The 20,505-nt window shown below is 41.2% G+C and overlaps 1 protein-coding gene across 1 annotated transcript; it reads right to left on the bottom strand.

The window, feature by feature from the left end:
* Positions 1 to 441: 441 nt before the first annotated feature.
* LOC139392537 (protein-tyrosine sulfotransferase 1-like) lies at positions 442 to 20,027 on the bottom strand. The gene is made up of 6 exons (XM_071140581.1): positions 19,565 to 20,027; positions 6,465 to 7,137; positions 6,148 to 6,306; positions 5,739 to 5,992; positions 4,557 to 4,818; positions 442 to 612 (listed from the first exon to the last, which is right to left on the bottom strand). The coding sequence occupies exons 2-6, from the start codon at positions 6,876 to 6,878 to the stop codon at positions 442 to 444; spliced, it is 1,260 nt and encodes a 419-aa protein (XP_070996682.1). The 5' UTR covers positions 6,879 to 7,137; positions 19,565 to 20,027.
* Between the last annotated feature and the right edge of the window lie 478 nt (positions 20,028 to 20,505).

Genomic DNA, 20,505 nt, shown 5'->3' with positions numbered 1-20,505 from the left:
TTTATATGATCAGATATTTTTATTTTTAAACACAACACATTTAATTATTAAACTATTACACATTATTGAACAATTACATTTAATTTCTTTTCTTTTTAACTAGTAAACCTAGACATTCTTAACAATTACATTTTTAAGCAGTGTATTAGTAGTTAACATGCTACCTAACTGATCAACAATTATAGGTACAAGCTAATAACAAGGTATATATGCTATCTTATTGAACAAGCAACTTAACTCAAATAATGATGTGTGCGCTAGGCATCTCTCTCCAGATCTCTCCAGGTTGTTGTGCTGCTTGGCTGGCTAGCTGCTCAATGGTTTCCTCCAGATATTGCCACTGTTGTCGCACACACTGCAGTACACACTGCCACCATCAGCTGTGTGTCTCCGCCAGTTCCAGAAAGTCCACTCCTTGCATAGTACTGTAAATATTATGAATCATAGATTGGCAAGGAAATCCTCTTCATCTTCACTGTCCAACTGCATTGTCACGGAGCTGGAACCAGCAGAAGAGGACGGAGTGGCCTTAAAGTTGTACGCTGCTGTGGTGCCAAACTGCTGCAGAACTTCATTTGGTAGTTTGTGCTGGTAAAAGGTATCACCAGCCAGCTTCAGTCCATACCGCACCAGGAGTATGGAGTTGAGAGTGTGCAGTGACATTCTATTTCTTAACTTTGACTTGACCACACTCATTTGGCTGAACAGCCGTTCAACCTTCACATTTGAGTGTGGCAAGGAGAGGGCAGCGAGTGCAGCTTTGCACAGTCACTCTAATATACTTGTCCTCTTGCTCAATTATGCACTGGGGCCTCCCACTCCTCTTTCTATTCTGGTTAGGGCCAGTTTGCACTGTTCTGTGAAGGGAGGAGTACACAGCTTTGCACAAGATCTTCAGTTTCTTGGAAATTTCTTGCAGCTTTTGAATGGTACTGTATATATGGGGCTCTCGAGTGGCGCAGCGGTCTAAGGCACTGCATCTGTGCTTGAGGCATCAGTGTCGAATTTGGCCCAGCATCAAATTTGTTCTTAACTGACTTGCCTAGTTAAATAAAGTTTAAATGTAATATATTATTATTTTTTACTGCCAACATTCCATGTTCCAAACAATGCATTATGCATCCACAGCCATATACTGGCTGAAAGAGTTGCAAATGAAACAAGTACTGATATTGTATCACTCACACCTTTCCAAAAAACAACAACACGGAGACACTTATGGTCTGTAAGAGTAAGAACTATCCTGTTTTATTCGTTTAGCTCTCCAAAATTAGTTTCATAAGCATTGAATTCATGTTATTGAGTTAATGTTTGAATAGGTCGTAGTTTCAATTATTCCTATTGACAGGTTTCAAGGGTACTTGACTGACATCGTGTGGTTTGTTGACCGTATTGCACCCCAGCTGTTGTATTATTTTTGCGCACCATTTTCCCTCAGACTATTTTGTGCTGATGGAATTAATGGTAACGTTAGGTAGGAAATGCTTCTCCACTCCTTTCCCAGATAAAGACTTTCTTTTGATATAATTACATCCAAATTGTCACAGAATATGTATTAGCTAATGTACAATGTAATGACATATAGTTTGTCATAATGTGAAGTGTATTTTGGTTGTTTTAACAGAGTTCTCATGCTAACTTGTTAGCTATGCTAGCTCTCGTCCTGTTAGCAATGTAACGTAAACTAACCCCATTCCTTACAAATGTGCGCAACCGCGACATTCAAACTATGCTGCAAAGAAATGTAGCGACTGTGTTGACATCGAAATCTGTGGCGTGAACTACGTTTATATTATTGCATTGATTGACATGGTAATGGCTCTATAGTGTTGGAGAAAAGTTGGAAAAACTGACACCTCCGACTCTGTACATCGTGACGTGTCATGTCGTAACGTACAGCAAGCATAAAGCAACTAATTCTGTTTTACAGCCTCTCTCCACCAGGTGTAGAACTTCTCTCACTGTTTAAAAACAAGAAAGGGACAGGGTAAGGGGGGATACCAAGTAATTTTTTGCGTCATCACTGCAAGCTATCATGACTCTCAAAAGCCGCTGTTTACTTCTGAAGATCACTTCAGCACCGCCTAAAACCCGATTCAAATTCGACACAAACCTTCAAATAGGTATGTAATGACACATTATATAAACCCTTTATAGTGTTTTATTTACATTTTAGAGGCGATAAAGTGATAAGTTGGACAGATCGAGTAAAAAAAAGCTGTTTCCCCACACGACATCTCTCCTTCTCACTATCATGCAATAGGTTTCGCTTCCCCACCCGCCATTTTTTATAAAGACCCAATGGAGTTCATTGCCTTCTTGGATCATGCAGAGATGGGCATCATGAAGGTCTCGTCATTGATTTTGTTGGAAAGGAGAGTAATTGTGCTTTACAACGGAATTGATATTACAGTTGATCTGGAAGTATTACGCTTTTTGGACGCTAAAATAAGGTCAATTGCTCGATGTACAAAAGTGAGTTAGTTTATGTTACACTGTTAGCTAGCTTGTTTTCAACATGTGCACCCCGTCCAAACCTAGAAGGTTCAACATTTTTGACGAGTCCTTTTATGTTGTAGGAGTGTGAGAGAGGCCATAAGTCAACGAACACTGCTGTGTATGTTATTGTGTCTCAGAAAAAAAAGAAGAAGATTGCATTGTGTCAATGACTGCTGATTGGTTGCCTCAGAAAGGAGTTAGAACCGGAAGGTTACATATAAATTCAGCAAAAAAAAAGCATCCCTTTTTTAAGGACACTGTCTTTCAAAGATAATTCGTTAAAATCCAAATAACTTCACAGATCTTCATTGTAAAGGGGTTAAACACTGTTTCCCATGCTTGGTCAATGAACCATAAACAATGAACATGCACCTGTGGAACGTTCGTTAAGAGACACTAACAGCTTAGGCAATTAAGGGCACAGTTATGAAAACGTAGGACACCAAAGAGGCCTTTCTACTGACTCTGAAAAACACCAAAAGAAAGATGCCCAGGGTCGCTGCTCATCTGCGTGAATGTGCCTTAGGCATGCTGCAAGGAGGCATGAGCACTGCAGATGTGGCCAGGTCAATAAATTGTGGTGGAAAATAAGTATTTGGTCACCTACAAACAAGCAAGATTTCTGGCTCTCACAGACCTGTAACTTCTATAAGAGGCTCCTCTGTCCTCCACTCGTTACCTGTATTAATGGCACCTGTTTGAACTTGTTATCAGTATAAAAGACACCCATCCACAACCTCAGCTGTCAAAGGACACCAGAAACAAAATTGTAGACCTGCACCAGGCTGGGAAGACTGAATCTGCAATAGGTAAGCAGCTTGGTTTGAAGAAATCAACTGTGGGAGCAATTATTAGGAAATGGAAGACATACAAGACCACTGATAATCTCCCTTGATCTGGGGCTCCACGCAAGATCTTACCCCGTGGGGTCAAAATGATCACAAGAACAGTGAGCAAAAATCCCAGAACCACACGGGGGGACCTAGTGAATGACATGCAGAGAGCTGGGACCAAAGTAACAAAGCCTACCATGAGTAACACACTACGCCGCCAGGGACTCAAATCCTGCAGTGCCAGACGTGTCCCCCTGCTTAAGCCAGTACATGTCCAGCTCCGTCTGAAGTTTGCTAGAGAGCATTTGGATGATCCAGAAGAAGATTGGGAGAATGTCATATGGTCAGATGAAACCAAAATATAACTTTTTGGTAAAAACTCAACTCGTCATGTTTGGAGGACAAAGAATGCTGAGTTGCATCCAAAGAACACCATACCTACTGTGAAGCATTGGGGTGGAAACATCATGCTTTGGGGCTGTTTTTCTGCAAAGGGACCAGGACGACTGATCCGTGTAAAGGAAAGAATGAATGGGGCCATGTATCGTGAGATTTTGAGTGAAAACCTCCTTCCATCAGCAAGGGCATTGAAGATGAAACGTGGCTGGGTCTTTCAGCATGACAATGATCCCAAACACACCGCACAGGCAACGAAGGAGTGGCTTCGTAAGAAGCATTTCAATGTCCTGGAGTGGCCTAGCCAGTCTCCAGATCTCAACCCCATAGAAAATCATTGGAGGGAGTTGAAAGTCCGTGTTGCCCAGCAACAGCCCCAAAACATCACTGCTCTAGAGGAGATCTGCATGGAGGAATGGGCCAAAATAACAGCAAGTGTGGAAAACCTTGTCAAATGTTTTCTGTATGTCTTCACCTCTGTCATTGCTAACAAAGGGTATGTAACAATGTATTGAGAAAAACTTGTTATTGACCAAATACATATTTTCCACCATAATTTGCAAATAAATTCATTAAAAATCCTACAATGTGATTTTCTGGATTTTTAAAATTAATTTTGTGTGTCATAGAAGTGCACCTATGATGAAAATTACAGGCCTCTCATCTTTTTAAGTGGGAGAACTTGCACAATTGGTGGCTGACTAAATACTTTCTTGCCCCACTGTATGATCACGGAGCTGGGGTTCTATATTTCCAGCATCATGAGGATATGCATGCTGCCCTTCCTATCAGACTTTCCATCTGTTTGCATCTCCCTTTATCCTTTACAATGATACTGTCCATAAGAATAAAAAGATGTAAATTCTGATATGGTGAGTCAGGTCTCACCAGTGTGTAGTTGTTGGGGGCTATGATGGGGCCTGGCCGGGCGTAGTCTGGGGGGTTTGCCAGGGGGTCGTAGCCAAGGCGGGCGAGCATGGGGGCGATGTCATCCATCTCACGCAGCACATCAGAGGGGATGTGGCCCACCCACTTAGACAGGGCGTCTGTGTTTACAGGGTTCACAACCTGGTCTGTGGACCGCTCCACTCTACAGGGGGAGATCAGACAGATATAACACTAGTGTATGTGTGTTTGTGCGAGACTTGATTCACCTGACCTCTCCAACCTACAAGGGTCTAGACGAATTCCAATGCGTGTGTGTGCGCGCACAAGCATCTATTTTTGTCCTAGCTTTGAGAGGTGCATATGGTTGTGACAAGATTTAATCGTGGCATAAGACATAAGTATTATATAAAGCAGCTCACTGACTACCACAGCTGGCTTCACATTATGTCTAATCTAAACCTTCCATTAAACCATCATACATACAGCTCCAGACCTGGCTTCAAATGCTATTTGAAATAAAAATTTTTTATCTGGGATTGTTTAAGCAGAATAGTCAAAGGTGAAAAGAAAACCCTGTACATTTGGCACTCCAGGCAAATGAGCAGACACTGAAAGTATTTGAAAATGTCAAATAGTATTTTAACCCAGGTCTATACTGCACCGCACAGCTGGAAAAACAAGACTGACCCTTTATGCGTCATAGTAGTAATAGATATGGCTGACCTGGTGAACAATGAGCATTGTCAGTGTCCACTTATTGTATCACACAGAAATGGAGGATAACTACCTATTCTTCAGGCATCTCTTTAGTGCGAACTATAACATAACGCAGCAAACGTCTGGTATGCAATCAGAAGATGAGACAAGTGTGTGTGTGATTGAGCAGGGAATTTCTGTATGTGTCTATGTGTATTTATTGAGGCAGTGTGTGTGTGAGAGAGAGAGAGGTGTGAGCTGGGAAGACAGACTAATGTGTGAATCCTGTGTAAGGAGTAATACTAAGTACACCTGTGAGCCATAATCTTCTACAGCAAAGGTTAAATGGGAAAGGAAATAATGAATCTTAGGAGGGTGCTTGTCTTGCATGTACATAAAGACAAACTCGCTCTCTCTTTCGCTCACTTGGACAGCGACACTCCGCCGGCCTTGCCAATAAGGTCTTCGTGGTGTAGCACGGCCGGGTCCCATGGCAACCCCAGGAAGCTCAGCAGCTTCCTCATCTCTACCTCTGGGTGCAGTACCAGCTGCTCGTAGCGCACAGGCAGACAGCTGCCCTCAGGCGCCCCCTGGCACTGGGAGTACATGCCCTCCACCGCACGGCTCCACTTAGTTAGACAGTCCCTGTAACTAGTCAGGTCAAAACCAGAGATGGTCACCTGCAAGAAGAGAGAAGGGAAGGAGAAGGAGTCTGTGTTAAAGAGAGAGAATATAGAGAAGAGAGTGAAGTGTCTGAAGAGCAAGGAAGAACGGAAGCTCATCAGACCCCAGCATGCAGAGGGAACCCCCTCCCCCACCCCACAGCAGTTGCTACCTTGCGTGAGATCATGGAGTGGACGGTAGCCCTTCCATCCCGTAGCATGAGAACAAACTTGGCCTGGGGGAAAATACGGGCCAGGTAGGACAGAGACTTCAGAGCAAATGGATCCTTGTTACAGAGCCTGGCTGCTGGCTCCCCATGACCTATTATTACCTGGTGGAAGAAATCAATCAAGCAATGAATCCAGCCTCAAAGCTATAGAAAATGGTGCAGTTACAATTTAATTACACTGTAGCATCCTAGCCTAGGCAATCCTTCCTATGTTTCAGGATTACCTGATGTAAAGTGAGAAGACAAACACCATGGCTAACCTCCAGTAAGAACGCCCGCACTGCTGAGTCCAACACCTGGTCAGTGACCCCGGCCTCATCCAGTCTGACCCGCTCTCTGGCCGAGCGACTCCAGGTGGCAAGCATCGCAAGAAGACGCGGGATCACCCGTGTCTCCTCCCCGCAACGCACTGCATTGTGGGCATCCAGCATGGCCCGCATCAGTGTGGTGCCGCTCCGAGGGAACCCACCAATGAAAATGAGGGGTGTGTCCTCGCCATAGTAAATGGGAGATGCTTGGCTCTGATTGGTGGAGCCCAGGTGGGCATCTGCCCAGGTATGGCGGTGGGCGTGGTCAGGGGGAGGGCAGTCGATGCCACTCAGGCCCAGGTAGAGGAGAGAGGCGGAACAGAGGAGAGCACAGCCCAATAACATGCTCACCTTCTGTCCCCTCATGGTCAGTTAGACTGGAGGTTTATGGGCTGTGGACTGGAGTTAAGAGTAAGAGCTTGGGGTATGATTTGGTATAAAATCTGTGGGTTGAGACCTAGAGGGTTGAGAGAGGGGCAAGGGAGAGTGACTGAGGCCTTTGGGTAGAAAATAACGTAGAGACCCGTCGTCGCTGGCGGTCTAGGACCCCCCCAGGTGGCTCTGAGAGGGGTCCTTTCCAGCTGGGTGCCAGCCCTGTACATATCCTTGATCCACCATACTGGACCTGCAACAAACACACAAACACACACACTTATTTTTGTTTACAATTGATATTATTTCTTCTGGTGACCACATACAAAACACGCTATGTTATTACATAATTATTACACATTACATTTTGGAACAATTTCAGAATAATTGTAGCTTCCTGCATGTGTCCTGTCATTGACCTCCCCAACGAATGACTGAACTAGCTGCACAAGAGACACAGAAGAGCGTGTCCGGTTGGATTTCTGCAACATTCATATTCCACATCCTGCATTTGCAGAGCCACTAACTACACGGTTATGCTGCCTTCTCGTAAATGCCATCAACTCCATGCTCTCCCTTTCTTCTCACCTCACTCAGTTTCTTTCTTTCCTCTATCCCTCATTGTTACACTCATGTAAAGCCACTAACTGCTACTGTTCCATGTTTTCCTACAGTGACAGCTTGCTCAGCCACACACTACAATGCAAAGCAATTTGTTTAAGATCCTTTGAGTCACTACTAAACTAAATCAAAAGCCTGCAGAATGCCGATCCTCACATGCTGCAACAATCAACAGTCATATTTACTCTGCTAGCTAGTTTTAGGCTACAAAAAGAGTTTACAGTGTTGACGCCGAGTTTGCACCCAAAACAAAAATGTACCCAAATCATTTGCACAAAGAATGTGTAGCCTAATTTACACATTTTTGTTAATTCCCTTAGGTACAAATGCTTTGTACAGTACATGTGGTCTCTGTATTAGATAGGTACTTCAAAGTAACTGTCCAGTGTTAAGATTTCTATGAAATATGACCTATAATTCCACAGTTCTTAAATTACGGTGCATTTGGAAAGTATACAGCCTTATTCTAAAATGGATTCAATAGGGGGGCACATAGACTAGGCTGTCCTATCTGGTGCAATTCTCCTGTCTTATCTGGTGTCATGTGTGAACTTAAGTATGCTCTCTCCCACTCTACCGCTGAATGCTCAGCTACGAAAAGCAAACTGAAATTTACTCCTGAGGTGCTGAACTGTTGCACCCTTTACAAACCCTGATTATTATTTGACCCTGCTGCTGCTTATCTATCAATGTTTGATCATCTCGAAGTACTCTTATAATCTCCACCCGGCACAGTCAGAAGAGGACTGGTGACCCCCCAAGAGTATGGTTCCTCTCCAGGTTTCTTCCTAGTGTTGGATTCGGGGTAAACTTTGAACATCGAGATATTGTAGACATGATAGATCAGACGCATAGTGTATAAGGAGTGAAAGAGACCGGGTTTTATGTCAGGAGGTAATGGGTCTCCGTAGAAAGACAGATGGCTTTGGAATGTGTTGGGTGGACGGGAGGAGATCACAGGATTGCTATAGGGGAAGCGGATGGATATCTGTGGATTAGGCAAAAGAGGGGTTGAGGTCAGATCCCCTGAAGGGAGTAATAAGGGCTAACATCCAACATTCCTGTTGAACCATAAGATGTAAGGATTGGAGAGAAGGAGGGGTGTCTAAAGTGGAGTATATATAACATATAGTATATATAACACACACACTTGTGATGATGGGAACATAGCTGTATTCAGACAAAGTTGTGTCGACCCTTTGGGAATAATTAAACTTGGTTTAATTCTCTAAGCTTCTCTAGTGTCCATGTCATTTACTCTGACAAATTAGAACTTAACACTAGGTTCCAAGAGTGTTTTTTTTTTTACACCTCCGTAATCATGAAATTTGGGAGTAAAATCTTTTCTCATCGCTGCAACTCCCCAAAGAGCTTGGGAGAGGCGAAGGTCGAGTCATGAGTCTTCCGAAACATAAGCTGCCTAGCCGCGCTTCTTTTTACCCGCCCGCTTAACCCAGAAGCACCAATGTGTCGGAAAACACCAGTCTCAACATCAACAGTGAAGAGGCGACTCCGGGATGCTGGCCTTTTAGGCAGTGTTGCAAAGAAAAAGCCATATCTCAGACTGGCCAATAAAAAGAAAAGATTAAGATGGGCAAAAGAACACAGACACTGGACAGAGGAACTCTACCTAGAAGGCCAGCGTTCCAGGGTTGCCTCTTCACTGTTGACGTTGAGACTAGTGTTTTGCGTGCACTATTTAATGAAGCTGCCAGTTGTGGACTTGAGGCATCCGTTTCTCAAACTAGACACGCTCCTGTCCTCTTGCTCAGTTGTGCACCGGGGCCTCCCACTCTTTCTATTCTGGATAGAGCAAGTTTGCTCTGTTCTGTGAAGGTGCAGGTCTACAATTTTGTTTCTGGTGTCCTTTGACAGCTCTTTGGTCTTGGCCATAGTGGAGTTTGGAGTGTGACTGTTTGAGGTTGTGGAGAGGTGTCTTTTATACTGATAACAAGTTCAAACAGGTGCCATTAATACAGGTAACAAGTGGAAGACAGAGGAGCCTCTTAAAGAAGAAGTTACAGGTCTGTGAGAGCCAGAAATCTTGCTTGTTTGTAGGTGACCAAATACTTATTTTCCACCATAATTTGCAAATAAATTCATTAAAAATCCTACAATGTGATTTTCTGGATTTTTTTTCTAATTTTGTCTGTCATAGTTGAAGTGTACCTATGATGAAAATTATAGGCCTCTCATATTTTTAAGTGGGAGAACTTGCACAATTGGTGGCTGACTAAATACTTTTTTGCCCCACTGTATATGCAACGTAGGACACACTTGATAAACTAGTAATATCATCAACCATGTGTAGTTAACTAGTGATTATGATGAATTGCTTTTTATAAGATAAGTTTAATGCTAGCTAGCAACCTTACTGCATTCGAGTAACAGGCTGGCTCCTCGTGGAGTGCAATGTAAGGCAGGTGGTTAGAGCATTGGACTAGTTAACTGTAAGGTTGCAAGATTGAATCCCCGAGCTGACAAGGTAAAAATCTGTCGTTCTGCCTCTGAACAAGGCAATTAACCCACCGTTCCTAGGCCTTCATTGAAAATCAGAATGTGTTCTTAACTGACTTGCCTAGTTAAATAAAAGTTGTAAAAAAATAATTAAAAAAAATAGGCCAAATCGGTGTCCAAAAATACCAACTTCCGATTGTTATGAAAACTTGAAATCGGTCAATCTGATGAAATCGGTCGAAACCCTCCCTAACTGGCTGAAGAAAGAGCGACAAAGGCTTTCAATACGACAGTGACTTTTAACACTCCTATCTAAGACCTGAGTCCGAGCCATCAACCTGGGTACGGGCGGCAGGAGTGCACCATGAGTCCTGAGACTGCGCATGGAGAGAGATCTCATTCAAACTTCTCTCATGCTCTTTTGGTGTACTGGTGGGAGAAATGGACCAGACAGAAGGGTGATGGCAGCTCAGGTGGGAGACTCGTGTATTTGGAAAAAACATAATTTATTTGGATATTGAAACCGGGACATTATCAAGGGCCATCAAATGTGACAGGCAAGAGTTACATATTTGGGAAGATTAAATGAAGCTATCTGATAAAGAACCAACGAAGACCCGCAGGAAGGATAAGTGCCGGGGGGGGGGGGGCAACCATGCCCATAATTGTTTAGTTGGGGTGTCAGGTTTATTGAGGAGGAATGCACACTGAAATTCATAGTAATTTAGACTAAGACTGCATTGAGATACCAATCTTTCATTACCATGCCACTCGCGACAGGAAAACCGGGAAAAATGGGGGTTGTAAAAGAGTAGAGCTATTACCTGGAATAAAAAGTTCCCGTTTCTAAATGTACATTCTAACCGTCATTATTTGTGCTAGGTTGAGAAGCTTGAATTTGAGTGGTAGACTCAAAGTAAAGCGCTAACAACTGTCATTCTAAATTTGGGTTGGATAATTAATCAAATATTTTAATTATGATTCGGACAAAGCGAGAAAGAGCGCTACTTTCAAACTGTGAGGGGTGGGTGCACTGCTCAAATTTATTGGGCCTTGGGAGGGTTTTTCCTCCCAAGAAACCTTATCTTTAAGTAACCTTATATTTAAGTGTCCTCAGAGGGAGGTTAGTCGAGAACACTAGATGATAGCTTAAGACAACCATGAAGGGGTTTTTGTTTTACCATGTCGTGAGAATTTTAATGTTAAATTGCATCAATACATGGATTGTTGGATACTGTACAATTAATATGTAAGAATATGTCAAGGATAAATGCACAATGCAGAGGACAAAAGGGCTAGAATTAACAATCAATGGAAATAGTTCACTTCTTAAGGTATAGAAGTGAACTATTTTCACATATATAACATTTTCACATTTGGATAAATAGCGTGCCGAATTTCAACTTCCTGCTACTCATGCCAAGAATATAATATATGCATATTATTGGATAGAAGTTTCTAAAACTGTTTGAATCATGTCTGAGTATAACAGAACTTATGTAGCAGGCAAAACCCAGAGGACTAACCGTTCAGAAGTTTTTACATTTTTAGGTCTCCGTCTGTTCACTGAGTTCTCATTGGCAAATGATATTTCTTAGAAACCTGTTTTCAGTTCCTACCGCTTCCACTGGATGTCACCAGTCTTTGGAATTTGGTTGAGGTTATTCATTTGTGCAATGAAGAAGTATGCCATCTAGGCCTAAAAACGAAAGTGTCATTGTACGCTGATGATTCATGTTCTTTTAAAACCACAATTGGAGTCTCTCCACGGCCTCTTAGAGGATCTAGATACTTTTGCTATCCTCTCTGGATTAAAACCAAATTATGATAAATGTACCATATTACGTATTGGATCAGTAAAAAAAATAATTTTACATTACCATGTAGTTTGCCAATTGGGTGGTCTGACGGAGATGTAGACATACTCGGTATACAAATCCCAAAGGAAAGGAACGATCTCACTCCAATAAATTTTTATAGAAAGTTAGCAAAAATAGATAAGATCTTGCTACCATGGAAAGGAAAATATCTGTCTATTTGTGGAAAAATCCCCCTGATTAACTCCTTAGTTATATCACAGTTTACCTATTTGCCTACACCTAGTGACCTGCTTTTTAAATTATACGAACAAAAAATATTCAATTTTATTTGGAACGGCAAACCAGATAAAATTAAAAGGGCCTATTAATATAACGAATATGAATTCAGTGGGCAGAAATTATTAAAGCATTAGACCTCTCACTAAAGGCATCAGTCATACAAAAGTTATACTTAAATCCAAACGGGTTCTCTAGTCAATTGGTACGAATGTATCATCCTATATTCAGGAAGGGCCTTTTCCCCTTTATTCAGATTACACCTGCTCACTTTCGGTTGTTTGAAAAGGAAATAATCTCCAAAATATCTTTATTTTTTAAACAAGCCTTAGAAAGTTGGTTGCAATTTCAGTTTAATCCACCTGAAAGGACGGAACAAATACTACAACAAATATTGTGGTTAAATTTAAATATACTAATTGATAAAAAAAAATATTTATAGAAGACATTTTTTAAAAAAGGTATAGATTTAGTGAATTATATCATAAATAGGACTGGTGGAGTTATGTCACACATGCAGCTAACACAGACATAGCATAGTTACAAATAGAAATCATCAAACTGGATGGACATCAGAAATAGAGGAAGGACTAAGAACAAACAAGAGAGAACTATTGTAAAGTAGACTGTCTGTAGAATGTGTATAAGATGTATGGATTGAAGGTAGAAGCAGAAGTGTTTTAGTTTACTCCAATTGGGGGATCGGCAGAAGGGTTTGTGGGGAATAATAATAAAGGTATATTCTTCAAAAAAGTTTATATACATATATGCATGCGTGTATGGATATATATATTTACCAAAAAATATGGGGGATTGGAAATGATGCAGACAATTACATTGGATGCAACATTCTTTCCGCAATATTAAGCTGATCCACCCTCTAGAAAAAAAAGAAAAAAAAAGAAAAAAAGTATGACATCTAGGAACTGAGTAACACTGTTGAGAGTTGGCCAAGACATGAAAAGTAGCATTAGTTTCCTCTCGTCCTCTATTGAAAACAGACCCATATTCAATTTGATCGATTATTAACGTTTAAAAATACCTAAAGTTGTATTACAAAAATAGTTTGTCAAAATATTTCAAAGTTCATAGGCAACTTTTAAAATATTTTGTAGTGACATTGCGCATTTTGGAAGCTGTTTTTTTCTGGATCAAACACGTCAAATGGACATTTTGGATATATATGGACGGAATTAATCGAACAAAAGGACCAATTGTGATGTTTATGGGATATATTGGAGTGCCAACAAAAGAAGCTCGTCAAAGGAAAGGCATGTTTTATATTTTATTTCTGAGTTTTGTGTAGCGCCTGCAGGGTTGAAATATGCTACCCTCTGTTTACCATTGTGCTATCATCAGATAATAGCTTCTTATGCTTTCGCCTAAAAGCCTTTTTAAAATCTGACATGTTGGCTGGATTCACAACGAGTGTAGCTTTAATTGAGTATCTTACATGTGTGATTTAATGAAAGTTTGATTTTTATATCTATTTGCCGCGCTGCATTTCCCTGGATTTTGGCCAAGTGGGATGCGAGCGTCCCCTATCCTAAAGAGGTTATTAAGGAAGAAGGAACAGTTTATTGCCCGTATTACTTAACTTCCTGCCTAGCAAAAAAGACAATGTTTAGAGAGGAGATCCCACCCCAAATCGGGGTATATACAGTTGAAGACGGAAGTTTACATAACCTTAGGTTTCAACCACTTCACAAATATCTTGTTAACAAACTATAGTTTTGGCAATCGCTTAGGACATATTTGTGCATGATACAAGTAATTTTTCCAACAATCGTTTACAGACAGATTACTTCACTGTATCACAATTGCAGTGGGTCAGAAGTTTACATACACTAAGTTGATTGTGCCTTGAAACAGCTTGGAAAATTCCAGAAAATTATGTCATGTCTTTAGAAGTTTATGATAGGCTAATTGACATCATTTGAGTCAATTGGAGGTGTACCTGTAGATGTATTTCAAGGCCTACCTTCAAACTCAGTGCCTCTTTGCTTGACATGGGAAAAATAAAAAATAGCCAAGACCTCAGAAAAAAAATTGTAGACTTCCGCAAGTCTGGTTCATCTTTGGGAGCAATTGCCTTACACCTGAAAGTACCACGTTCATCTGTACAAACAATAGTACGCAAGTATAAACACCATGGGACCACGCAGCCGTCATACCGTTCAGGAAGGAGACGTGTTCTGTCTCCTGGAGATTAACGTACTGTGGTGCGAAAAGTGCCAATCATTCCCAGAACAACAAAGGACCTTGTGAAGATTCTGGAGGAAACAGATGCAAAAGTATCTATATCCAGAGTAAAAACAAGTCCTATATCGACACAACCTGAAAGGCCACTCAGCTAGGAAGAAGCCACTGCTCCAAAACCACCATAAACAAAAAAGCCAGACTACGGTTTTCAACTGCACATGGGGACAAAGATCGTACTTTTTGGAGAAATGTCCTCTGGTCTGATGAAACAAAAATAGAACCGTTTGGCTATAATGACCATTGTTATGTTTGGAGGAAAAAGGGAGAGGCTTGCAAGCCAAAAAACACCATCCTAACCATGAAGCACAGAGGTGGCAGTATCATGATGTGGGGGTGCTTTGCTGCAGGAGGGACTGGTGCACTTCACAAAATACATATGAGGCAGGAAAATTATGTGGATATTTTGAAGCAACATCAAGACATCAGTCAGGAACTTAAAGCTTGGTCGCAAATGAGTCTTCCAAATGGACAATGACCCCAAGCATACTTCCAAAGTTGTGGAAAATGGCTTAAGGACAACAATGTCAAGGTACTGGAGTGGCCATCACAAAGCCCTGACCTCAACCCTATAGAAAATTTGTGGGCAGAACTGAAAAAGCTTGTGCGAGCAAGGAGGCCTACAAACCTGACTCAGTTACAGCAACTGTGTCAGGAGGAATGGGCCAAAATTCACCCAATTTATTGTGGGAAGCATGTGGAAGGCTACCTGAAAACGTTGACCCAAGTGAATCAATTTAAAAAGGCAATGCTACCAAATAATAATTAAGTGTATGTAAACTTCTGACCCACTGGGAATGTGATGAAAGAAATAAAAGCTGAAATAAAATCACTCTACTATTATTCTGACATTTCACATTCTTAAAATAAAGTGGTGATTCTACTGACCTAAAACAGGGAATGTTTACTAGGATTAAATGTCAGGAATTGTGAAAAACTGAGTTTAAATGCATTTGGCTAAGGTGTATGTAAACTTCAACTGTATACACTACCACTGGTGGAACCATATATTTGTCTTATACAGCTGTATGACCCAATAGGTGAATAAACTTGGTTTAAGCTTTACTAGTCGTCCGTGAGTGTTAACGGGTTCATTTAGAACCTAACAATGCTAAAACATTTAGGATAGAGGTGCTCAAAGTTGGCCCATTTTGCATTCCCCACCATTTTGATATCATTTAAAAGCTTACAAACAGGGTTGTCGAAAGTGAATGAAATCAAATGGAATGACACTCTGGTCTAATGTAGTAGACTATATAGGAAACCGGGTGCCATTAAGGACTCAGTCATTGACTCTGTCCCAGAATGAAGAGTAGGCTACAGAGCAGTCTCATTGCCGCTCTTCTCCGGTCTGTTCAGAGTGGATGTGGAGGAAACTGGGCATCTGGTTGAACCAGGAAGGCAACACCTACTTTCTGGATACTTGCTAAAGTTCTTGTTAAAGTTCTGACAGATGAGGATGTTGAATGTGAACACTGGACAGAAATTGGTCAATAATAATTATTTATGTACATTATTTAGGCTGTTATTTCAGCATGAGTAGTGTGACGGTAATAAATGAATTCAAAACAGTCTCATTCAGACTAGTCTAGACATTGCACTTCCCCTTTAATTTCCAATGAAATAGCCAGCATCAGGTGCGCAATAAGGCGACAGTTGCCATTTATTTTGTTCTATAGTGTGCGTTGTAACCGTGTCTTAAAGCCAACAAGGGCGCCGGATTGAATCCACTATTTCCATTGTTGGATTACAATTAAACAGTCAAGTCAACGTTAATCTCTGCTGGAGTTCTATGGACAGATTGGTTGAGGGCTGGCCAGCCCTCAACCAAAATATAGAAAGGCCTACTTGAATGCAGGACTTCAAACAGTGTGACCATAGGGATGGGATTAGCAAGGCTATGTGAGAATGTCGAAAAACAGTCCAGAACTGCCCTAAATGTGTGTTAGAGATTGCCAGGTCTGTTGCTGTGCAGATTGCAGTGAGTGTGTGTGACAGTGTTTAGGGGAGAGAGAGAAAGAGATTGACAGGTCTGTGATAGCTTAGAATGTGTGTGTGCGTGTAGGATTATTCCACGATTCTCTGCTATCGGACACTGAGCTCCAGGATGTTACAGTGGCAAGAAAAAAATAAATAGGTGAACCCTTTGGATTTCTGCATAAATTGGTCATCAAGTTTGATCTGATCTTCATATAGGTCACAACAATAGACACACATAGTGTGATTAAACTAATAACACACAAATTGCATTTCTGGTCTATATTGAATACATCATTTAAACATTCACAGTGTAGGTTGGAAAAAGTATGTGAACCCCTAGGCTAATGACTTCTCCAAAAGCCAGTTGGAGTCCAATCGATGAGATGAGATTGGAGATGTTGGTTATAGCTGCCTTGCCCTATAAAAAATACTCACAAAATTGTGACATGTTGGCTGGAATGCTCAATGAGATTAAGAAGAATCATAGTGTCAGGTGAAGACTTACAGAAATCTCTGGAACATGCTAACATCTCCGTTGACGAGTCCACAATACACAAAACACTAAAAAAAGAATGGTGTCCATGTCAGAACACCACAGAAGAAGCCACTGAAGTTTTATAAAAGTGCACCTGGATGTTCCACGGCGCTAGCAAAATATTCTGTGGACAGATGAAACTACAGTTGAGTTGTTTGGAAGGAATACAACACTGTGTTGAGAAAAAAGGGCACAGCTCACCAACATCAAAACCTCATCCCAACTGTAAAGTATGGTGGAGGGAGCATAATGGTTTGGTTGCTTTGCTGCCTCGGGGCAAGGACAGCTTGTTATCGTCGACGGAAAAATGAATTCCCAAGTTTATCAAGACATTTTGCAGGAGAATGTTAGGCTATCTGTCCGCCAATTGAAGCTCAACAGAAGTTGGGCGATGCAACAGGACAACCACCCAAACCACAGAAGTAAATCAGCAACAGAATGGCTTCAACAGAAGAAAATAAGCCATCTGGAATGGCCCAGTCAGAGTCCTGACCTCAACCTGATTGAGATGCTGTGGCATGACATCAAGACAGCAGTTCACACCAGACATCCCAAGAATATTGTTGAACTGAAACAGTTTTGTAAAGAGGAATGGTCCAAAATACCTCCTGACATTTGTGCAGGTCTGATCCACAACTACAGAAAACGTTTGGTTGAGGTTATTGCTGTCAAAGGCGGGTCAACCCGTTATTAAAGCCAAGGGTTCACATACTTTCTCCACCCTGCACTGTGAATGTTTACACAGTATGTTCAATAAAGACATGAAAACGTATAATTGTTTGTGTGTTATTAGTTTAAGCAGACTGTGTCCATTGTTGTGACCTAGATGAAGATAACATTTAATGATCAATTTACGCAGAAATTCAGGTATTTCCAAAGGGTTCACATACTTTTTCTTGTCACTGTAAATTGCAGAACAGACCAGACAGAATCACCAGTGAACATCTGGTCATGACAATGGGTAGGGTGAAGTTAGCTGCTTTTAGAAACACACGTATTTACACACTAGCGTTGATAGGAATTAACTTGCAAAAAAACGCAATAGTCCGCCAAAACGCAATTTCAACTTACTTTGACGATTGTCCGTAGGGTTGGTCCTTATGGGGGGGGGGGGGGTTGAGAAAAAAAAACTGAATAGAATGTAAACAGACTTAGCAAATCTGGGTCTGTTGCAGACCCACTTCCTCTCTGCTTACCTCATGTCAAAAATTTTAAAAAAAACATGCACAAAAAGCAAGAACTTGTGGGGAACATTTATTTTGACATGAGGTAAGCAGAGAGGAACTTTGCCTAAACATCAGACTGTTACAATGGTTACACCATGAATATCAGTCTGAAAGAAGTCACTAAAAAAGATGCAAGTCTCTACAAGGCAGAATATTGACTACAATTACATTTACTTTAAGGAATTGGGATACCTAGTCAGTTGCACAACTAAGTAAGCGTTTCACTGTCAAGTCTACACCAGTTGTATTCTGCACATGTGACCAATAACATTTTATTTGAATGCATTCAACTGAAATTTTTCTTCCACATTTAACCCAACCCCTCTGAATCAGAGAGATTGTTGTTGGAGGTTAACTGACTTTCTCAAGGGCAGAACGGCAGATTTTTCCATTTGCCGGTTCGGCGATTCAAACCAGCGACCTTTTGATTACTGGCCCAACGCTTAACCGCTAGGCTACCTGCCGCCCCATGTACTGGTTGTATATTTTGTTGGTCCTTTTGGCGGTAGGAGGTGGAGAAAGGGTATCCACAGGAAGGCGTTTACCCTACTTTATGCAGTGCTGGTAGGTTCTGTCCTTTGTATTTTCAATCTGTTGAGGCATTGCTTGTGATGCACAATATGTAAATAATAGTCGAATTTAGTCCACCAAAGCCCTCAGCTGGAAGGGGTTTGCTGGTCTGTTAGGCACTGCCATATTGTGCAAGTGTTTGTCACGTGTGAATTGCATTAGTATTGAAATGAAAACCTGTAAACACAAACAATATATTTACACAAACTAACGTTAGCATACTGAATGTCTGATTGATGGGGATTTGTCTCACATTCCTGCCTCCAAAAGGACCGATCACATGGACAACCAGTGAAACATCATTTTATTCAACATTCTGGTTTGTTGAGGTCATAAGAGGAATCTTCCCTGATCTGAAAGCGAATTTCTGCCCGAAATATAATTATTTGCAATTCAATGGTGGGTCTTCAGGCTAAGAGAAACTGAACTGACCTTGCTGAGGAACTACAACAAACCAACGTTGGGAAATTGTTTAAATATACTTTCCATTATATGATACTTTCCAAGCCTAGAATCAATCGACAGAGTAAATCTAAATTGTATTTTTTTTTAATTGACAAGCTCATTTCCAAAAATCAGCTAGGGTTATGTAAACTAACTAGGCCAGCGGTCCACACTGAAAAAAATACAAAAAACAGCACCTCCGGCAAACAGGGGTGTAATCATTAGTTCAAACAGTTGCATTCCGTTTTGTAAATTAAAACGGGAGACAATTTTGCAACTAACACGAGGGGCAAATTCAGGTAGGACCCTCCCCGTTTCGTTCAGTTTGCTTCCCTTTAAGAAACGTTTTGCAACAGAATCGGCCTAATTAATACACCCTTGGTTAATCGACAGTATTGCTACCTCCAGTGAGTTGTGAATACCCAGGAAGCGCAATTGGAAGTAGTTTTGTATACACAAAACTTAACGGAATCGAATGTGAATATCACTCACCTTAACTGCCGAGAATCAGTCTCTGAAAAAAAATGGTCCGTTGTATTGTGTAACTGCAAAATAGAGGAAACTGTCAACTTCAACACAAGCCGCTCAAACAAGATAAATTGTGTAATTTAAACGAGTTTAACTATGGTGTTGTCTTGTCACCAGTCTGACGTTCAGCCGTATCTACTATCGTACAACACAACATAAGGAGAGTAATTCAGCATTCTTAAAATAAACGCCTGAGCGGTGTTTATTACTTTCTGATCCTGACGAGAGAAAATAACTATCGGGGAGGTTCTCTTTTGCACTGTTCAACCAATCGAATAAACGTGGAGGAGGAGTTAAGATGGAGTTTGCCCTTGTTAAATGGATGTTAATAACGTCCAAAAGTAACATCACATGCTCTCTTTCCATTCCTCCTAAAGACCGGATGCAATCGTTTGACTCCACTGACGGTGTACGGGACAGTTGCCATAAAGGCAATACCACAGCTAGAATAATGAGACAGATATTTCACCGGATGTATAAGTGTGAAGCATCCGGTTTTCCGCTTCCACTCACTACCAAATATGGTGATGAGAGGAAGTCCATTGGATGGCAGTGAGAGGAGATGGATTTTGTCTGACATTATGCAATTTTTTCACCAATTAAACTTTTGGTCTCAAAACAGTTTTCCGTTCCCAAAACTACACTCTGTTCCGAATAGAGTGGACTAAGTTTTGTAGATGTTATCCTTTGCCAAAGGAAAACACAAATGTTTTGTTTTAAAGAAGTGCAAGGGGGAATTGATTTATTACACACGTACTTTAGGGTAGGCGCTCCCTAACGGAAATATGCAAATATCTGCTTGAACGCTCCAATAGTTTCTCGCTAACTCATGCTTGGCTCTAACACCCTTCCTTGCTTGTTCTGCCCACAATGGCTCATTTGTTTCCATTTGAAACGACAGGAGT

Source organism: Oncorhynchus clarkii, chromosome 33, assembly GCF_045791955.1.
Source record: "Oncorhynchus clarkii lewisi isolate Uvic-CL-2024 chromosome 33, UVic_Ocla_1.0, whole genome shotgun sequence".
NCBI lineage: Eukaryota > Metazoa > Chordata > Actinopteri > Salmoniformes > Salmonidae > Oncorhynchus > Oncorhynchus clarkii.
The sequence above is the reverse complement of the archived record's forward strand: the minus strand, read 5'-3'. Positions and strand labels throughout refer to the sequence as shown.

Excerpts from the sequence above, each read along its gene's own strand:
- LOC139392537 (XM_071140581.1), bottom strand. The coding sequence starts at position 6,878 with ATGAGGGGACAGAAGGTGAGCATGTTATTGGGCTGTGCTCTCCTCTGT. Across the intron at positions 5,993-6,147 it reads ACTCCATGATCTCACGCAAG|GTGACCATCTCTGGTTTTGA; the intron begins GTAGCAACTGCT and ends CTCTTCTTGCAG. Across the intron at positions 613-4,556 it reads TTCTTATGGACAGTATCATT|CTGGCTGGTGATACCTTTTA; the intron begins GTAAAGGATAAA and ends TATGGACTGAAG.